This window comes from Dermatophagoides pteronyssinus, unplaced genomic scaffold (assembly GCF_027571235.1).
Source record: "Dermatophagoides pteronyssinus isolate colony J.1.1.1.1 unplaced genomic scaffold, Derpt_VIB-CSIC_2022.12 sq0001, whole genome shotgun sequence".
In the NCBI taxonomy this organism is placed as follows: Eukaryota; Metazoa; Arthropoda; class Arachnida; order Sarcoptiformes; family Pyroglyphidae; genus Dermatophagoides; species Dermatophagoides pteronyssinus.
This window is the reverse complement of record NW_027461525.1, coordinates 3,219,095-3,239,687: the sequence shown is the minus strand read 5'-3', so window position 1 is coordinate 3,239,687 and position 20,593 is coordinate 3,219,095. Positions and strand designations below refer to the sequence as shown.

Genomic DNA, 20,593 nt, shown 5'->3' with positions numbered 1-20,593 from the left:
GTCAGCATCAACAGTTTCATAATTTTATTTCCATCATCATCATCATCATCATCATCATCAATTGTTGATCCAATCATCACCATCATTATTTGTTATTTGTTGTCATTATCTATCTATCTAATGATGTATACATCATAGTGTACGATCAAATTTTATTATTATTATTATTATTATCAGATTTTGAATTACATTTTTCCATTTTATTTCACTGAATACTCATCATCATCATCATCCTTATGATAATGATGATAATAATGATGGCTCGTGTTTTCATGTGTTTTTGATATGTTTGTTTGTTGTTTCAAACAGCTATATGACTGAAAAAATTTTTCATACAACAAAATCTTACCAGTGATTATTTTGGATGATGATCCATTGTAATAATGTAACACGTATAACATTTCATTCAAATCAAAATGGTATGTTATCAATGGTAGTTTGTTTAAGTGCATAAATGTTTGTTTGTTTGTGTTGTGAGATCATTCACACCGTAAATTATCATTGGCATCAATAACTATGACCTTTTCAATGATTTTTTTTGTTTTGTTTTGTTTTCGTCTGGAATAATATGCATCAATAATCTGAAGGATAGAAAATAAAAATGCTGAACATAATGGTTCCAAAAATTGACCAAACATAAACATTTACTTTCGATGATTTTCTTATTTTCTTTGTTATTGTTTGTCATTATTTTATTTTTTTTATTTGTTAAATATTTCCGAATCCTTTTTTTTCTTGATCTTTTGATTAAATCATTCATTCACTCAATAACTTATTCATCATATTATCGAACGATCAATCAATCAATCAATCTATCTATCTATCTATATATCTATCTCAATTTAAACATTTAATCTATCTATCCTATTTGAAATATACAATCAAATAGCAATCAACGAATAAAAGAACGAAGAAAATAACTTTTTTTCTAATAACATTAATTCATTTTTTTCCTTTCTATATTGGGTAATGTTTTATTTTTATATATCTACCGGTGATTGTAATCTTTTATTGTTGTTTTGTTTCGTTTTTTTTAGTCTGATTGTAAACCATTCTATCTAATATCAATGTATCGATTTGGAATTAATTTTCTTTCGCTGTTGTAGTTTCAAGAGTAAGTTATTTATTCTTTTTTATTGTTTGGTGACAATTATTAAATAACAATGAACCATTTTTTTTTCTTCTTCTTGTAGCTGAATTCTCTTTATAATTCATAGTTCTGCTCTTGTTCAACACTTATATAATGATTCGAAAACAAACAACACACAATTATGATGTTTCAACAAATGAATGAATAATGATGGTTGACACTGTTATTTGTTTTGTCAACATTTATTACCGCCTAGAAGAGTTCTAGATCCTAAATTTAGAAAATTCGTCATCAAAATCTTTTTCTAATTCATTACAATTTTTGTCAAGTTTCATTTTTAAAACATTCATACAAGTGTAGCATTGCACACTTTATATTGCATCGAAAAATAAAAAGTTGACATCATCTTAACAAGATAGGTCGTCGGATGTTTTGAATTCAATTAAGAAAAAATATATAATTTTCATCATAAGCCAAATCTTCAAAAAACCAAATCAAATCAAACCAAACCAATAGATAAATAAATCCGAAAATCTCTATTGCGCAAATGTCTCTATCTTAAAACCAAATCCACTTTCAATTCACCGGTTAATAAATGTGAATTTTTTTTCTCCATAAAGTTTTCAACTTCAATAATAATCGTTTGATTCACATTTATATAATATATAATTATCAAGTTTTGTTTGATAAAAAAAATTTGGTACATGTTTTAATTTTTGACCAAAAAAAAAATTCATTCATTTCCTTCATAATAAAAATAATAATCATCAACAACGGTTGTCATCGACATCCGGAAAATTATCATCATATTGAACATCATTAATTCAACATAAAGTTTATAGAAAAAAAAACAAATAACACATACACCGACATAGAAAATCAACCAACAAAACACACAGCCAAATATCATCGCAGCCATGAGCTGGGGAGAAGATTTATGGGTAAGTTTGTTTTAGTTTAGTCTTTTTTTATCAAACCCGTTAATATCCTAAAGGAAAATATAATTTATCTATGTTATGATGTCAAATGATCTGATACAGAGCTTCTCAAACAGTGATCTGTGACCGGATAATATCGGACCAAAATAAAATCATTATTTCAATTGAATTGCAATAATTTTTGGAAACCATGATTCATAACTCGTGTATTTTTCGGTTCGGTACTTTTTCTGATGTTCATAGAAATTCATCCGATTTTCATCATGTTTTTATTTTGAATGTCCAAAATTTTTTGAATTTTTGAATTTTTTAATACTCGAATTTCTTTTGAGAAAATAAATCTATGAAAATTTGGAGCATACATAAAGCTTATGTTAATAATTTTTTTTTTTTTTTTGCAAATTGATTTTAGATTTCTAATGAAATGCTAGTGTCATTTATCAATTAGAAGAAAAAATAGATAATTTCTATCTTACATAAAATTTACATTGCAAATCTCGTTCTTTCATAAAGAAGTTGACATTTTTCTTGTCGCTTTTCAACGGAAAAAGGTCATATTTTGTTGCTTATCATTAATTTGATAATCTTATTATGAACTCTAAATGTATGTAATGATAATAATTATATAAAATGAAATCATATATATAAAATGAAATCATATCGATCATTATCTTTTGCTTTGTTTTTTTTTCATTCAATTCAAATTTAAATACGCTCAATCCCAATTACCATTGTTTTGAATTAAATCTTATTCGAAAGTAATATTATCAACTCTTGCTGTTTTTTAATAATTTTTTCTTTACAAAAATTGGTAATGAATTCTTTTTCAATGATGTATTTGGATTAATGTTAAGCAATATTATTACAATGTCAATGTATTTGATTTGTTTTTTTGGGCTCGATTCTAAATCTTTTGTAAATGTTGTGTTTTGTCAACAATTGATTGTATTGCTATAGAATCATATTACATACATTGATAATTATAGCAATTTTATAATCATTTAATCATAAATGTTTTTTGTAATTTTGATTTGATAATCATTTCCTATTGATTGTTTTCGAAATTATTACTTATTTTTTTAAAATTATGTTGGTTGAAACATATGCGCACATTCACTTCAAATAAACTCAAACTCCATTAAATTTCCAACACAAGAAAAACATTATGCAATTTTTTTTGGAATAAAAATCCTATTCGCGTTTACATATGGCGTCCTTTTTTTGTCGTATAAATTATTTGTTAAATGAAAGTCATTTATATAACCATTGACCTTTGACCTATTAAAAAAACATTTCATTGAACGATTTATGAGATTTGATGATTTATAACTTTGTTTACAAGTTAAATCCATATGATTTCTGATTCAAATTTTTTGTTTTGTTTTTTGTAAAACATTGATTGATTGATTGAATCCAGAAGCCTGAACCTATAGATGACAGAGAGTTAGTCATGTGTTTACCACTGTATTACATCAATATACGCACTTGGCAACCATCTTATCTGAAACAGGAAGAATAAATCCAGTAGTTTTATTTTTATTTTAAAAATGATTTATTTGCTTAATAAAGATTATCAAATGATAATTTCATTTTCGTTATAAACAACAACAATAGCTGATTATTGGTCATGTGTATTCAACATTTTGAAATCCATGTGGATTCCATTTTTTAAAAAAAAACATGTCATCAACTTTCAATTCATTATCGTTGAATGATATGATTATTACTAACAATAATTTTGATCATTAAAAATAAGATATTTCTTTTTTAAAAAAATTATATCACTGCCCATATAAGATATGTAATTGTCATTATATGAAAAAAAACATGTTACTTTTCTTTTGACAAGTTTTTCACGAGACACTTTGTGCCAAATTGTTTTTTTCTCCTGTCTTCATGCATGCATGATAATGATCAAAATTCATTTGCTTGAAAGATTTTTTTAGATATTAATCAGAACACGTAAAAAATATATTAAAAAGGAATCATAGTGTAGCAAATTGTAATGAATTTTTTTTTTGTTGATACAGGTTATTTTTGGATTTTTTTTTGAAAAATTTTCTTTTTTATATTTGTAGGAAGATAATTTCTATCTAATACAAATATTCATGTTATCTTCTCAATAATTTATCTATAATTTCGTCGAAGAATTTTCATGATTCATTTTCGATGAAAATATTCTTGTTAAAATGTATCTATTTTTTATTATTAATTACGCAGTTTGTTTAGTAATTTGTTAAAAGTAAAAAATTTGAGAGGCTTGGTTTGTTTCCTATAAGTTGATTGGTCAACCAGAAAAAGAGAGAAAGAAAACTTCAATTTTTTTCCATTTTCATACTACATTTAAATTCGTGATGATGGTGTTGAAACAAATTACTTTTGAAAAAGGAAAATTTTACTATCGTTTGTTATAATTAAAATGATGATAGTTTTATTATTATATATGAGATGTTATTTCATGCTAAGCTAATGAAAAAAAGTGAAAACAATGGCTAACATACGTTATGTTTGCTTGTGAATAACACGTTCCATTGTAATAATAATTTTTACAGCTGAAGAATTGATAATTACTGTGAGAATTTTTTTTTCGTCAAAGATCCAACAATCTAATCTAAATGATGATTTTTCATTGTCATATAATTGCTTATATTTTCAACAATAAATTAACAGGTTAGACAAAATAATCACATCATTATCATTAATATTATCATAATGAAGTTTGATAAATAACGTGTGACATTGTTTTTGTTCTGTCCTTCTTTCATTATCTCATTCGAATTATGTTCAATGTTTTATTGTTTCTATTGATTTCATCGGTTTACACTTTTGTCGATTGGGTGATGTTCATTTACATTTATTTACAATCATTTGATTTTGATTCGATTGTTGTGCATTTTTTTCCAAAGCATTTCCTATTAATTTTCTTGTCTATTTGACCGAGTTTCTCTACATTTAATCGATCTTTTATTCATATAAACGCCCGATAAACATTTTCATTTATCGAAATTTTTTTGTTGTTGTTGTTTTCGGCATTTAAATAAAGAACAAAAATTAGACCGGAAAACTACGTCGACTCTTTACATTGTTTTTTTCTTTTCTTTTTTTTCATTATTCATTTTTTTATGGTTGAAATTTTTATTAATAGAAATTGATCAATGGTGTGATCATTTCCTGTTGACATTGTTGTCCCCCTTAGGACATAGTTAAATATGTATTTGAAGGTTTTTTTTTGCTGTACAATTTATATGTCTAGTTATCGAAGCGATGATACACTGATATCTGTCAACTTGTTTGACAACTTGATTATTTTCAATCATTGATGGATCGTTTATTGATTAAAAAATTATTGGTCTATTTGAATTCAATGAATTATTTCAAGGCCAACATAAAATCAATTTCTATTGCATACTAATAAAATGTGTCAAATGAATAAGCCTGTTGATTATTTGATTGATCCAAAAATGTTTTAGTTTTTTTAGTCTCTCCTAAGCCGGAAACTCAAAGCTATGGTTTGTATGTTGGCTTTCCGAAAACGAGATATTTTCATTTCTTCATTGTTTTAAATGATGACAGATCGACTTACAGATATAATCACTATCATTGGCGATGCTATTCGGGTTTGGTTCATTCATTCATGTGTATGTGTGTGTGTGGGCGACTAAAATTTAGATCATCTATGAAACGTTTAAAATCAATTCAACTCACATATTTTTGTTGTTTGGATCATCATGTCACATGGTCATCAACCCTGATTATCTTTTCAAACTGATGATTATTATCATTGTTTGGTTCAAGAAGAAAATTGAAATTAAAACCATATAGAAGTAGCATGTGATTGATCATCCGAAGTAAAAAACCCAATTGTTTTCCTGTATTTGTATGCAAGCAGTATCGAAATGGAACGTTTTTTTTAGTCTTGTTCTCGTTTTTTGTTTGTTTGTTTACATTTAACTCGGATCAATTATCGATTGATTTGATCGATCAATTTGTTTGATCTACATTTCTCCATCCAAAATGTTTGTTGTTTTTTTCTGTTTTTTTTTTTTAAATTGATTGTGAAATTCATCGGTTTTACCAATTACAATAGAGATATAATTATGTAGGTAGTTTAAATAATTTCTTCAGGAGAGGGGGATACAACTTTAACAAAGAAAAAAGAGTTGGTCCTGATGGCCGTTGCATGCTATGATTGCAAGATTTTTTTTTTTTTTTTGTTATGACGCCGAACTTAATTGCAATAATTCGTGATAGAGAGAAGAAGAATACATTACAAATGAAACTGGATGATTACCATATTACTTATCATTTCTTATTTGAATCATATTAATCATCGATGTTATTATTCATTATGACATAAACAAATATTAATATAGATCGCATGTCAACAATTCTTTTTTCAATTTGTTATCGATCTAATGTTTAAGTCCATTTGCCTAAAAAGTGATTAAAAAATTTTTAACTACGATTTGATTAATAATATTTTTTCTTCAATCTGATGATCACTATGGGATAATTATTACAATAATAATGTATGATAAAAGAAAATGCGTCATATTCTTTTTGATAAAATATCAATAAAATTTGATATTGTTAATATTGATTTTGTTTTTTTGCAATCATCTGATGATGATGATTAGGATGATTATGCTTAGGATCGATGAATTGAATAACAATGTTAGAATTTCCCTAAATCGGATACTCTCTTTTTTGCTTGTCAAGGTATTTATATTTTTGTAAATGGAACTATATCGATTTTCATCTTTTTATGATTTGAATATTTATTGTACTATCTTTACTTTTTTTCCTTCGTTGAACAAAAGCATATATGAACGATAAAAAAGACAAATAATGGATTGATATTCTATCCATTTATGTATATTTCAGAATAAGTGTTGATCGAATTTCTTCAACAAATCGAATCACAACAACGTCATTTTTGTTCGTTGAAAGATGTTTATATATAAAAAGTTTTGATATCAAAATCATTTTAATTCTTTATTCATTCATTCATTCATTCTACAATCAATTTGTTTGCAAAAACAATCAACATTTTTGTCTTTTTATTGTTAGTGTTTTTTTCATTATTATCATCACTATGAATGATCCTCCGGCCTTTCTTTGAACAATCGTTATTGTTTTTTTTGTGTCCATCTAAGATATTCTTATAGTTATCAACATAAAAATAGATTAATATATATTAACAAAATAGAAGATCAAAAGATCTAGTTAAATTAGATAGTTCATCATGCAATTGTTGAATTTAAGCTTACTATCGAAACGTAAACAAATGTATACATCTTCGATGACAATTAAATCACAAGCTTCATCATCATTATCACCATCGACATCTGTTTTGGAATTATCAACATCAGCACCAGCCAAAATGTCGGGTAGTATAATGGCAATTAATATGGCTGCTAATATGAATAACAATAGTAACAGCAGCAATAGCAACAGCAACAGTAATCGTTCATCAATGGTACATAGTCCTGTATCATTGAAAAGTCCAACAGTTACGAATCAAACGATGACGATGGCCCATCATCATTATAGTTTTGATTTTGTTTCATTATTGGATCTTGATGATGATTTTCATCGTACATTGAATCTAGTTAAGGTAAGGACATAGTTTTTTTAGTTCACCAATTGTTCATTTGATAAAACAATGTATATTTTGTTTTCGAAGATGGATTTTTTGTTTCTATATCATCACTGATGTAAGGTTTTTTTTTGTTGTTGTGGTCATAATAATGATAATGATTCTATTGTTTTTTGATCATTCGCACATCGAAACAAGCTTCCTTATGAAAATTTTTTTGTTTTGTTTTGTTTCATTATGTTTGTCTGCTTTTTGATTTTATTTTTGATCGTGTGGTCTAATGAAGGCCAACCATTATTATCATCGCTGATAAATATGAATGCATTTGATTCAGATGAAACATGAATACAAGTCACGAGATTTTTACATATCTTTCAAGCTTTGCTTTCATATCTCTAAACAAAGATATTGAATGATATACGATCGGGTTTATTTGAAAAAAATGATAATCATAATTTAACCAACAGTATTATGTTCGCCATCTTTTGGTCATGTTTCGTAACTAGATGATAAAATAAAAATTTCAAATTTTATGATTGAATTGAAATTTCCAATTTTCTAATTATCTTATCTCAGTTTAATGTAAAATTATGCCCAAATATATCGTCGTATCCGGTTGACAAAAACAAATCCTTGATCTTGAAATTGTCGTTTTTTTTTGAATGAACAATAAACAGATTTTTTTTTAAACAAATGCAATTTTTTCAGTTGTAAAAACTTCCTGCCTATCATTTCGATTGAAAAAAAATAACGAAAGAATCGAACTGAAATTTGGACGGATGTTTTTTTTCTGATCACAATTTTGACGTATGTCCATTTTACTCGATAAACTCAAAAAAAATGTAATTCAATTGCATTATTATCGATTTCAATTTGATTTCTTTTTTTGCGTCATTGTTTTGCTGAAACAAAAAAAATCATTCATCTTACACTCCTATCCTGTGGTTGTTTAGCCCCCATATTTATTGATAAAATAAATTATTCATGATATAATATGGTACTTGTGTGTAAAATTTAAATCATCATGATATTTAATTCAATTTATCGATGAGTTGAAAAAAACATCGATCACTTTTCATAGGTTCGAAATTCGATGATGGTGAAAATATATCGGCACAAAATTTTTTTAAAAATATTGAATGAGTTTATATCGACAATTTTCCACCCTGACAACAACAACAATCAAATAAATATTTCCTGTCTTTAACTCAATTTTGATAATTTCTATTCAAGTAGTGTGTTCATTTACCTCATCCATCATGGTATTGTGATGGCTTCTATTGACGATGATCGATATAAAAAAAACACGACGTGCAAGAGTTTTTTTCTCGCTTATAATTCACATAATTCTAAAGTTTGTTCTGTTTCCTTTCACTCTCATATTTCATTGATTCCGCTTGATTTTTTTTTTTGAAAAATGATGATTTGATTGGCATGATCCAATATTTATTTGATGTCGATTTGATCCTCAGGTTATTGAATAGTTGTATAGTCATAATGGTTGCCTCCTTATCACTTAATTCTAATCAAATCGAATCCGATTATAATTATTCTTTATTTTGTTCAATATGATTATAAGATCAAAAAAATTTTGATCGATAATTTGAAATCGATTTTATTTTTCTCATTATTTTTTTCACACATTGCTTCCTTATTTGAAATGATTAATTAACCTCAATTTTTCTTTTCGTTTTTTCTTTAATTTATCTTCTCAAATTATGATGAAGGCTAAGCCATTATCAATATTTCAGTTTAGGTTTTTGATTAATAAACGAATCAATCATCTGGAAATTACTTATGATTAAAATCAATTATTTCTGATAGATGATATTGATCGATATAATAATAATAATTAGAAAATTAATTATTTTCACACCTTTCTTTTCAAATTTTCTTTCTGGTTATGATTTCATCAATCCATTTGATGTTTTTTTTTCGATAGAAATACGGGTACACTTCATTGAAATTTCAGTAAAGATCGCTCTAGGTGGCTCATATATAGAAAATTGAATTTAATCAAAACATGCATTAATTGGGCCAACAAGTTTTTTTTTCGATACATTTGATACATACATAGCCGATCTATTTTGTTCAAATCCTGGTTTGTTTGTTGACGGTCAATTTAGTCAACACTTTTTTCTTTCTTTTTTTTTGGTTATAATTATGTCGGCTTGATTATGTATGAGATTACTGAAATGAAAGCCGATCTTTTTTTTGACGATTGATTTTTTAAAAAAGTTTCACACGATATTCACGCTAATTTGGTTTTCATTTTGTTTGAATAAAATATTTTCGTGTTTGTTTGTGTTGGTGTATTTGAAAATTCAAATGTATAATAATCCTGTGGTCAAATTCTAATTTTAAAAGAGACGGCATAGAGTTAAAGATGATTATCATAAACCATTCACCAAGATATCTCTTTCATCGTGATTATGATACACGAATTTCATTTATAACGGTACATTCATCATGATCATCGATGATTATGATGATAGATAATTGATAGACTGGATTGAATATATCTTATGAAGCAGAGGTGTGTCTTTTGAAGTTGATTTTTTTTTCTTTATCTATTTCTTTCACTATAACCGATCAAATTATTCTAGTTTGGTATAATCATGTCTAACGATTATGATGATTTGTGAATTTTGTTGTTGTTGAAACAATGATGACTCTTTTGTTTTATCACTGTAATCTCTATTTTACGATAAATACATCTATTGTCTTGTCTTGACCATATCAAAGTTTAACATACTTTCGCATAACCACCATACATACGGTTATTGAAAAAAAACATTGATGATGAAATAGTTTAATTAAGTCCTTAAAAGATTATTTATATATTTTTTTAACATTCACTGATCGGAAATAAACCATCGTCATTAACCTTGATGTTTCAATATTAATAAACTAATGTTGATGATGATTATGATGATGAGTTGCAAAATTGAGTGCAAAATGATCAAGATGAAAATCATTTCCACATATTTTTAACAGTAAATAACAAATCTTTTTTAAATTTTTTATCGGCTTAGTTTGTCATCGCGTGAAACTTGGTTTTTGGCAGGGAAAATTTTTTATTTTTCGGAAATTTTTTTCATTTCAATGATTCTCTCTTTCTCTTGTCCGTCTACTACCTGTTTTTTATATTTTACCGAGAGATTTTTTTCAAAAAATGCATTTATTCATGACGTCTATTGGAATATACACTATTGCCTTTATGATTTTATAACCACTAACAATCGAAAAAAATGGGAAAAAAAATTTAAAATCTAAATTTAACTTAAAATCAAATCAAAATTGTGAGGTAACAAAAAAAAATTCAATGTAACTCTCCTCACCCCTTTTTTCTCCACTTCAGCAACAACAAACAAACAAACAAAAACAAAATGATTATGCCGATAATATTAACATTTCTAGTAATAAATTATGAATCCCGTAAAAAATTGATGATGGTCCTTCTTTAAAATTACATTTTTTTTTATTTTTTACAAATTTTTTGTTGTTTCAAATATAAATTTATCGACCACATCTAAAATGTTTCGTGTATTATTTTTGTTTTGCAATCGATAAGAATTCTTTTGATGAGATTCATATTGATCATTATCTCTGTTATGGTTTAATGGTCATTATTGAAATTTTATTTCAAAATTCAATCACTTTAGATGAATATAAAAATAGTGATAAAATAATGTGTTTTAATGATGTTGTTGCTGTTGGTTATAAAACATTCAAAGAATTTTAAATCATCATCATCATAAATGATTGATGCAATTTTAAATTCTAAATTTAGACCCTCCAGATAAACTGGAAAATATAACGATCAAATAGATTTGTTTTGTCATTTATTTAGTTGACTTATTTTTTTCTGTTCTCGACATAATTTTCTTCCCAATTTTTTTATCGTTTTCATTTTCTCTCCACAATCATAATAATAATAATCAAAAATGAACAACAACAAAAAAAATCTGATGATGATTGCCATTGTCTTTTGGAATTTCATTCCTTATCATCATCAAGGTTTCCTCGTTGTTTTTTTTTGTTGTTGAAGTTGGGCGTCATAATTGTTCGTTTTATTGTACAGGACAGATTGAATGGTTGCTTTTGTTATTCGGTCAATAATATTTTGGCTCTCTTCGTTCGGTTTTTAATTTCGTATTGATTGTAAAAAATTTAGAAAAACCAAACTAAAACAATTTCAAAACAAGACACTGGCAAACAAAAAATACTTGATCTCTCAATATTTCGAATCGGGAAATTCGTTTGTGAGAGAAAAGTTCCAGTTTACATCAACATAGTAAAAAAAGAGTAAAATGATATTAAAAACATTTCTTTGATGTTGCTTCTGCTCGTCTCTCTTTCTCTCTCTTTGGCATTTCTGGTTATTCAGAAATGTTTATGTTTATAAAAGAATTGAGAGTAACAAATGTTGTAAAAAAAATGTTATGATGATTATTGTAATATGAAAACAAAAACACATTACACATTCATATTCTGATCTTTGTCATAAAAGTTTGCATGTGTGTGTGTAAATGTCATTCGTATCTTGATACGAAGATTGCTTGAACTAGTGCTTATTTTCAATCGGATTGAATTTTATTTTTTGTTAATTTAAGAAATTCCGGTTTTAATTTTTCTTCTTATTGTCATTCGTTAAAATTATTATCATTGTTTTTCTACCAATGTTTTATGCTTATTTGTTTGTGTTTAACTAAAAAAAAATTTCAACATTCCAAAAGTATTGTTAATTTGCTTGCTACAAATCATATTGATGAACAATGAATAATCGTTTTGTTTTGTTTTTGTTTTGAAACCTTTCTGTTCGTTATCAATTTCTCATCATGTCTATTGTTGTGTTGATTTTGTTTGTTGGTGATCTAATTTGTTTCATAAGAAATCCAAGTCTAAGCCACTAAGTGTGTGTGTGTGTGTGTGTCTATGCATCACATCAATCTTAATAAATTTACATATGTTATGTTCTTTTGAGTTAATTTCATTCGAAATAGATATAAAAAGTCAACATTTTTTTCTGTTCCAGTTTGATTGAATTGCTTAGGATTATGATGGATAATTGACGGTCATCATAATTTATGTCCAACAACTACATATCGATTTGATGATCCACACATACTTAAACATCTTATTGTTATAAAAGTTATCAATCATTGTAATCATTTCGTGTTCATATCATACTGACAAACTTTGTTTATTTAAATTTGATTCGGCATTCAAATTTGATATTTGTTTGGCCTTTACAATGACCCATATTTGTATTTGTTCATTTCTTAGCCTCTGTAATTTTATCGGACATCATTATATGTATAATCCATAAAAATGAGATGATTTTATAGTAAAAGAAAAAAAAATCAAACTTTTAAATCAATTTCTCATAGGAACGATATTTATATTTTTCGGTGCAAAAGGATTTATGAATATATCGATTCATTTATTATCTTTATTTTTGGTCATATTTTTGCAAATTAATTTAAAAGTTTTTATTTTTATGATGAAATGGGAAAAAAAATTCTCGATAGCTTGCTACCTGGTCAGTTGGTCAACAGTTGCTTAGTTTTTTTTTGAAAAAGTTAAAATGTTTATTTTCTTTCTTTTTTTAATATCTAATCCTGTCGAAATTGATTGATTGACCCGGTGTTTGTTAAATAATCTATAGAAATCTATGAATTGAATCTGATTAAATGATACAAACATGTTTCTACATAACTCAACATGTCTAATTATAGACTTTTTTCACTCACGATTACACTTTATATCGATGAATGAACATTGAAGAAGTAATTTTTTTTGGTCTTTGATTTTTCTTCAAATTATTAACTGAAAGTTCCTCGAGGCTATAGGTTCTCCAATATTTGAATAAAGCAAGTATGTAATCGATTTTTTTGCTTTTTCATATTTTATCCAATAAAGATGGATTAGATTATTTTTTCTTCATTCATTTCATAATCTTCTGAATGAAATTAACAACTATAAATTGAATTTTTTTCTTCACTAAAAATTTCTCATGAGATAAGACTTTCATTGAATAGAAAATGGCAAATTATTATCTTTGTATTTTCTGTGGAAGGGTAATTGTTGAAAAAAATACCTAGACATAGTGCATTTCAAAGTTCAACGATTCAACAAAATCAATTTTCAAAAAAAAAAATTCATATATTTGTGCTACCGGTCTTTTTTCCACCTTAAGTCCTTGTCTGATTAATAAAGAATTGAAAAAATATACAACAATAGGCTATTAAGCTAATTTTTTTCTACTTTTTTTTTGCAATGAATGAATGAATGAATTCAATTCAATTCAATTCAATTGCCAGATCTTTTCCCTGTCTCTTCATACTTTTGTTATGGTTGAATTATTATTCCATCATCATCCTCATTGATTGATGTGAATCCAAAAAAAAATTGTTGTTGAAATTTTTTTTCACAATTTTCATTGATTACATGTTTACAAAATATTTTTTCTCCCTGTCTTATTATTTTGAAAATGACGATTCTATCGATAATTCTTCCCGATAGAAATATCACATTTATTAGTTATTTACCTGTTGTTGTTCATTGTGATATTTTTATATTGCTGATTTTATTGTTACGAAAGTTGAAGTAACAAAATTATTTACCATTTTTTTGTGATTGGTTCAATTTTGGCCAAAAAAAAACAACATTGATGTTTGGAAGTTTCTAATTTTTTATTTTCATTTCCTTTCATTTCGTAAATTTTTCTTTCAAATTTGTTGTTTGCATTTTCTCTCATTGCCATTGTTATAATAGCTTATTAGGGCTTCAAATACGCATACCGGCGAAAAAAAAATATAATTTCATTTCCATTTTTAGATTCCAATGTTTTTATTTCTATTTTCATACAAGGATTCATTTTATTTTACGAAATAATTGTTTGTTTTTTTTCTTGAAAATGTAAAAACAAACTAATTTACATTGCCTATAATCCATGTTTATTGAATATCAAACAATCATTCCTTATTTAGTGATACGATTCTTTTTTTTTGTTGGTTTTGTTTTGTTTCTAATTAGTTTCATATTTTGAATTCAATTCTGATGTTTTCTATGTAAATCGATTATGATTAATACTGATGATAACATGATCATCGTGTTTATATTAATGAAATGATTTTGTTTTTGTTTTTGTTGTTCATTTCAAGTAGCCTCCTTTCACGCCCCCACATATACAAACTAAATGGCACAGATTTTTGTTGTTGTTGTTTTTCTTTACATTGAATAATTTTCATCCTAAAATTTGTAGCATCATCATCATCATCATTTTATATCTTCGACATAAGATAATGATTATGACATTGCTTTTGGCTATATGACTTATAACAATATATATTAAAATAAAATAAACCTCAACAATGAATTTTGGGTTAATATGCATTTTGGCTGTCTGTTACACACATTATGTTATGCATAATGTATAGTGGATAATAATGATGTAAACATCATTATATGAGCAATTTAACGACTATCATGATGATGGTGATGATGATATGAACTAGTTTCATCAACTATATCCATTTTTTCATTGAATTTATTTTATATGTATTTCCCGAATCAAATGTCTCTAGTATGATGATGCATCACATAGTAATGATATTACGTTGTACTAAGATGAGTCAAAAATTTTCATTTAAATAAACTCGAACAACAACAAATAGGTTATTGCCTATTATACAATGCCTACATGTGATATAAACATTCATTGAAAAATTTCCTTATCATATTCAAGTTATAAAATAAGGGAAAAAGAAATATTTTCTCGTATGGCACCTAAATTTTAGATTTTTTCTTTTTTCGATTCATCGTGTTGATCATCATCATCATTATTAAAGACAAACAAGATTTTCGTTTGTCTTTTATGATTTGTTTTTGTTTTACTAAAAATTGTGGGCGCATTTCAATGATGATGATGTGTACCACATACTGGTGACAATTTACCTATTTTAAAAAAAAGCGAACAAGGCATCGGCTTTCATTGTGGTCTAAATTTTCTCGATTTTATTTCGTTCATACTTGGCCATAAATTAAAATTGAATTTTTATTATCCTAAAAAACTTTAGAACAATAATATTTATGAGGAAACAAACATTTATGATTGATTTTTTTTACTCTAAATATTTTTTCCGTTTCCGTTACTTCAGCAGCATCCTTTTTTGGTTGTTGACATTAAAATCTGCTTGATTTTTCAAACATAATTAATTAAATGTAGCTAAATTTCATGATTTTTTGAGATTGACAAAATTTTTATTTTTGGAAATATACCTTCAAATAGAATGCTATACATTCAATGTTAAATTATTGATTTATGACAAAATCGAAATACATGAGCACATAAACTAATTATAGTAATTAATCGACAAAAATTATCGATTTTGATAAATTTCCTTTTATGTGTTTATGGATCCTTGTTATAACGTTTCCGTAATAGCTATTAGCAAAAAAAATGTTGACTTTTCTGCCTTGTATTTAGTTCCGCCTTTGGCATGGATTTATACAGCTAGAGAAAGGGAGGTCATTGAATAGAGCTTTTAAAAAATGAAGAGAAATTGACAATTATTTTAGAGATTGTTAAAATGATCAAAGCGAGAAAGATAAATTTGTGGTTATGTTTTTCAAATTAAATCCAGTATTTTCGTTCCTTTTGTTGTCGAAATTATCATCCTTGTTTATCGTTTTGACTGACCAGATTTGATTGATGCTTACACACGCACACGTTCATTCATTTAATAAGCAACAAACAAAGTGTCTTAGACTTGGATAAATTTTTTCATTTATTTACAATTGAAATTTTTCCCAAATTTTCATTTTCCATGCTGCTCATATCTTCATCATCGTTTGGTTATTTAGGATGATGAAAAGTTTTTTTCACACGTTCCATTTGGCAAGATATCTTTAATAAAAAGTCAACCCGTTTGTTTTTGAAAAAGCCGGTTAACAAAAACCGATTGTCATCACTATTCAAAGTGTTTTTCTGTGTATGACTTTGTTTTTTAAGTTCAGGGTTTTCAAAAAAAAATCGGCAGAATTTCTCGTTCAAGAAAGTTTGAAAAACATTGTTCTTGTTTAGTTTTTGGCGAAGTTTCAGAAAAATAATCTTTGTCATCGACCTAAAAAAAGAAATCTTCCCCAATCATCATCATCATCATCATCATCATCATCATCATCATCATCCAAATCAACATTTAGTTTTCGAAAAACAATTAAATACAACATCATCATCAGTATACTTTAATCGTTGACCAAAAATAATCAAAAATAAAGCTATTCAAGCTAAAAATATACAAATATAATGTTGTCCACTACATCATCATCACCGTATCATCATCATTACTATTTTGATGATCCATCATTACAGACAAATGTTCATTATCCACCGTCAATGATCACTCATCTTCATTATGGAGAGGAACATGAAACATTTGAGCCATTCGTTTGTGATTTTCATGTGTGTTTCCATAGTTTTTTTTTGTTTCGACTCACAGATCATTCGATATTATTGATAAATTAGATTGAATTTTCCCGTTTAAATTAAATAAAATAGATTTTCTAACTTTTTTTTCGTTTTTTCTTTACAGGATCAATACGATAATATTGCATCTCATACAAATAAGTCAATAGATTTGTTGGATAAATATGGACAATTTTCGCGGGATTTGGCCGCCATCGAAATCGATTATGCAGCCAAACTACGGCGACTGTCCAAAAATTATCAAATCAAGAGAAAAGATGAAGAAGATAATATGTAAGCAATTTATTCTATCAATCATCTTTTAATAATTTCGCTTTAACATACATAGGTGTACGGTGATAAAAGCATTCAATAAATCATTAAAAGAAATAACCGATATTGCTGGCCAACATGAAATCATTGCCGAAGAGCTTTCTTTGAATATTGTGAAAGAAATTGGTACCGTTTTAAAAGAGCTCAAAGATGAACGTAAACGATACCTGCAAGAAGGTACAAAACTACAAAATTCATTGCAACAGACTATTTCGATGTTGGAAAAATCAAAACGCAGTTACGAAAAAGCATTTCGCGAATCGGAAAAAGCGCATGAAAATTATCTGAAAGCTGATGCCGATCTTAATCTTTCACGTGCCGAAGTGGAAAAAGCACGATTAATTTCATTATCTAAATCATCAATGTGTGATGATGCAAAATCTGATTATGCGACACATTTACAAAGGACCAATGATCTACAGCGGCAACATTACTCAGAACTTATGCCTCGTGTTTTCCATCAGCTTCAGGACATGGAAGAACGCCGATCACAATGTATACGCAACTATATCTTTCAGTGTGCTCAAATTCGACAAAAAGTGATGCCCATCATAGAAAAGTGTATCGACGGCATTGTCGAAGCATCAGAGTTAATCAATCCAAAAGAAGATTCTAGGCTAGTGATAGAGAAATATAAATCCGGTGTCGATCCACCGGGTGATTTTCCTTTCGAAGATCTTTCGAATCCACGTTGTATTGATGATTCAATTAGCAATGGTGATAGCTCAGATGGTGCCAGTGTTCACAGTTCGAATGGTAGTAACGGCCATAATGGTTTAAGTCATCATAAATCTACATCTGGTTCGACATCCTTACACTATTCAAAATCTGTATGTACGGATACGTTTCGTGGAACACTTTCAGCAGCCAAATTTCGTAAGCGTGGTGGTATATTTGGTATATTCAGTTCAAATAAAGTAAGTTTATATCAGTTTCTTCCAACTCATTTATATTTCCTCATCTTGGTTGGCCTTGTTTGCATTTTATACGAATTTTTATTTTCATTTCTTTTCTTATTCTTTGTCTGCTACTGCTTTTTAATTTTTCAAACCCTATTTTTTTCTTTATATTTCTGTAAGTAAATTTTTTGACTTGTTAGAAAAAATGTGAATTTTCAACTAATGGCAATATTTTATTCTTAACAGTCTGGTCATGATGATTCAAAGGATGATTTCTCTGATTTGCCACCGAATCAACGCCGTAAACGTATTCAATCAAAAATTGATCTCATACAATCGAATATTCAACAGGAAAATGGTGTCAGGTAATTAACATCTTTAGAAACTCGATTGGTTGTATTTAATGAATTATCAACTATCCTTTTATAAAATAGAGAGGCATTGTTGAAAATGCGTCAAGTATATCAGGATAACCCGAAACTTGGTGATCCGCAAGTAGTTAACGCACAATTGACTGAATGCATGCAAAAATTGGAAAAACTTGATGTTGATCTGAAAAAATATCAGACGATGTTGTCTGGCGTATTGGGGTCAAACACTACTCCCGGTTTACAGAATAGATCATCTACAACACTAAATTCTACTAATGTCTCAACAGCAACATTGAATGGTGGTAATAATTCCACCCAAAATGGACAAACGACAAGCAATCATCGTAATAGCATTTCTGATAATTCTAATGATTCTGTTTCGCGATCTGAATCGGAAACATCATTGCATAATCATTCTAATGGTTCGAATGGATCACCATATGGAAGTAGTGGTGGTGGTAGTAGTGTTCACACTGGTTTGATGCAAGCGGCCAATTCATTGTTTAATAAATATTCAATGAATCCTTCTGCTACAACGCCAACAAGTCCATTTGTTAAAACTAATGGAAATTCGAATGCGCCTACCACCAACGGTGGATCATTTAATGGAAATTTCTTCAATGGAAAAGCGAAATCCGATCAAGATATGTAAGTCTATATAAAAACTTCATTTCTATCGATTTATTTTCAATCCCGAATTTCAATTAATTCAGTTCGCTAAATGAATCCAGTCATGATGATCAAACGACAGCACCAAATGCTGATGAAGAAGATTTTGAGGAAACATTAATCGTGCTAGGCACAGCTAAAGCTTTATATGCCTTCGAAGGTTTGTCCATTCATAAGTTCCGAATATTTAAACTTAGTTGTCTATTTAATTCATTTAGGTCAAGATGAAGGTTCAATTAATATGGATGAAGGTGAAGAATTTGATCTGATTGAATTAGATCAAGGTGATGGTTGGACTCGTGTACGTCGGCTACGTGAGGTTTTTGAAGAAGGTTTCGTTCCTACCACTTATATAGAATGCAATCTCTATGACAATAATCTGACCAACAACGGTCATATGGCGATTGCAGCCAATAATGCTACTGCAACAACAACAACAACAACAACCGCATAACAAATATCAATAAAAACAATCATTGGAATAATCGTGATATACTCAGCTTCATCGTCAACATTTATTGACAATGGCAATCAATGATGAATCCTGAATGCTTCTCTCATTTACACTTAAACATTGATTTCAAATCAATTTTGGGACATCACCAATGGACAAAATCAAATAACTGATTAAATCAAAGCATTTTGACATACACAAAAAACACAAAAAGATATTCATATATCTTGATTTCACGTATTGTCTCTTCATCTGATTAACCTCTTAAAATTGTCTCAAACTAATCGATCTGAATTACTCGAATACAACGGAATTATTATTTTCTTTTTTTTCTAATTGTTATCAATTATTTTATGAATTCATTGTATTTTTTTGAATATATTTTTTTGGCATGTTTTTGTTAGAAATTATTTTTTTTGACAATTCTCATGTATTTTGGCCATCATCAATATTTCCTCTTTCTGTTTATTATTTTTTTTTGTTGAATCAAATTGTATGAAAAAAATAACAACAGTTTATGTTTTGAATTTACGAACGCTCAATTGTCAACTGTAATGATAAATAACTGCAATTATTATTTTTGTTTTTTTGTGGCCTTTTTTGAAATGTAGGCGTTTTTATCGGTTTGTTCTGTTTTATTTGTCCAAAATGATCAAAGTAATTCAATCGATAATCAACACTGTAACTAAATGACAAGATCGATAGCAGAAATGAATTTTTTAGACAAACATGAATGTAAAATATGGATAAAATGCAAAAAATATAAAT

At 27.5% G+C, this 20,593-nt stretch overlaps 1 protein-coding gene across 4 annotated transcripts; it reads left to right on the top strand.

The window, feature by feature from the left end:
- The first annotated feature begins 1,747 nt into the window (after positions 1 to 1,747).
- On the top strand, positions 1,748 to 20,360 carry Cip4 (formin-binding protein 1-like Cip4). Of its 4 annotated transcripts, none has more exons than XM_075824457.1 (7): positions 1,748 to 2,031; positions 17,227 to 17,393; positions 17,449 to 18,349; positions 18,578 to 18,696; positions 18,766 to 19,350; positions 19,416 to 19,531; positions 19,590 to 20,360. In XM_075824457.1, exons 1-7 carry the CDS (start codon positions 2,008 to 2,010, stop codon positions 19,823 to 19,825), a joined length of 2,148 nt encoding a protein of 715 aa, XP_075680572.1. In that variant the 5' UTR covers positions 1,748 to 2,007; the 3' UTR covers positions 19,826 to 20,360. The 4 variants fall into 4 exon arrangements, with proteins under 4 accessions (XP_075680572.1, XP_027198870.2, XP_027198869.2 ...); XM_027343069.2 differs by lacking the exon at positions 1,748 to 2,031 and adding an exon at positions 7,206 to 7,645 and having other exon boundaries at positions 18,599 to 18,696; XM_027343068.2 differs by lacking the exon at positions 1,748 to 2,031 and adding an exon at positions 7,212 to 7,645.
- Positions 20,361 to 20,593: the final 233 nt, after the last annotated feature.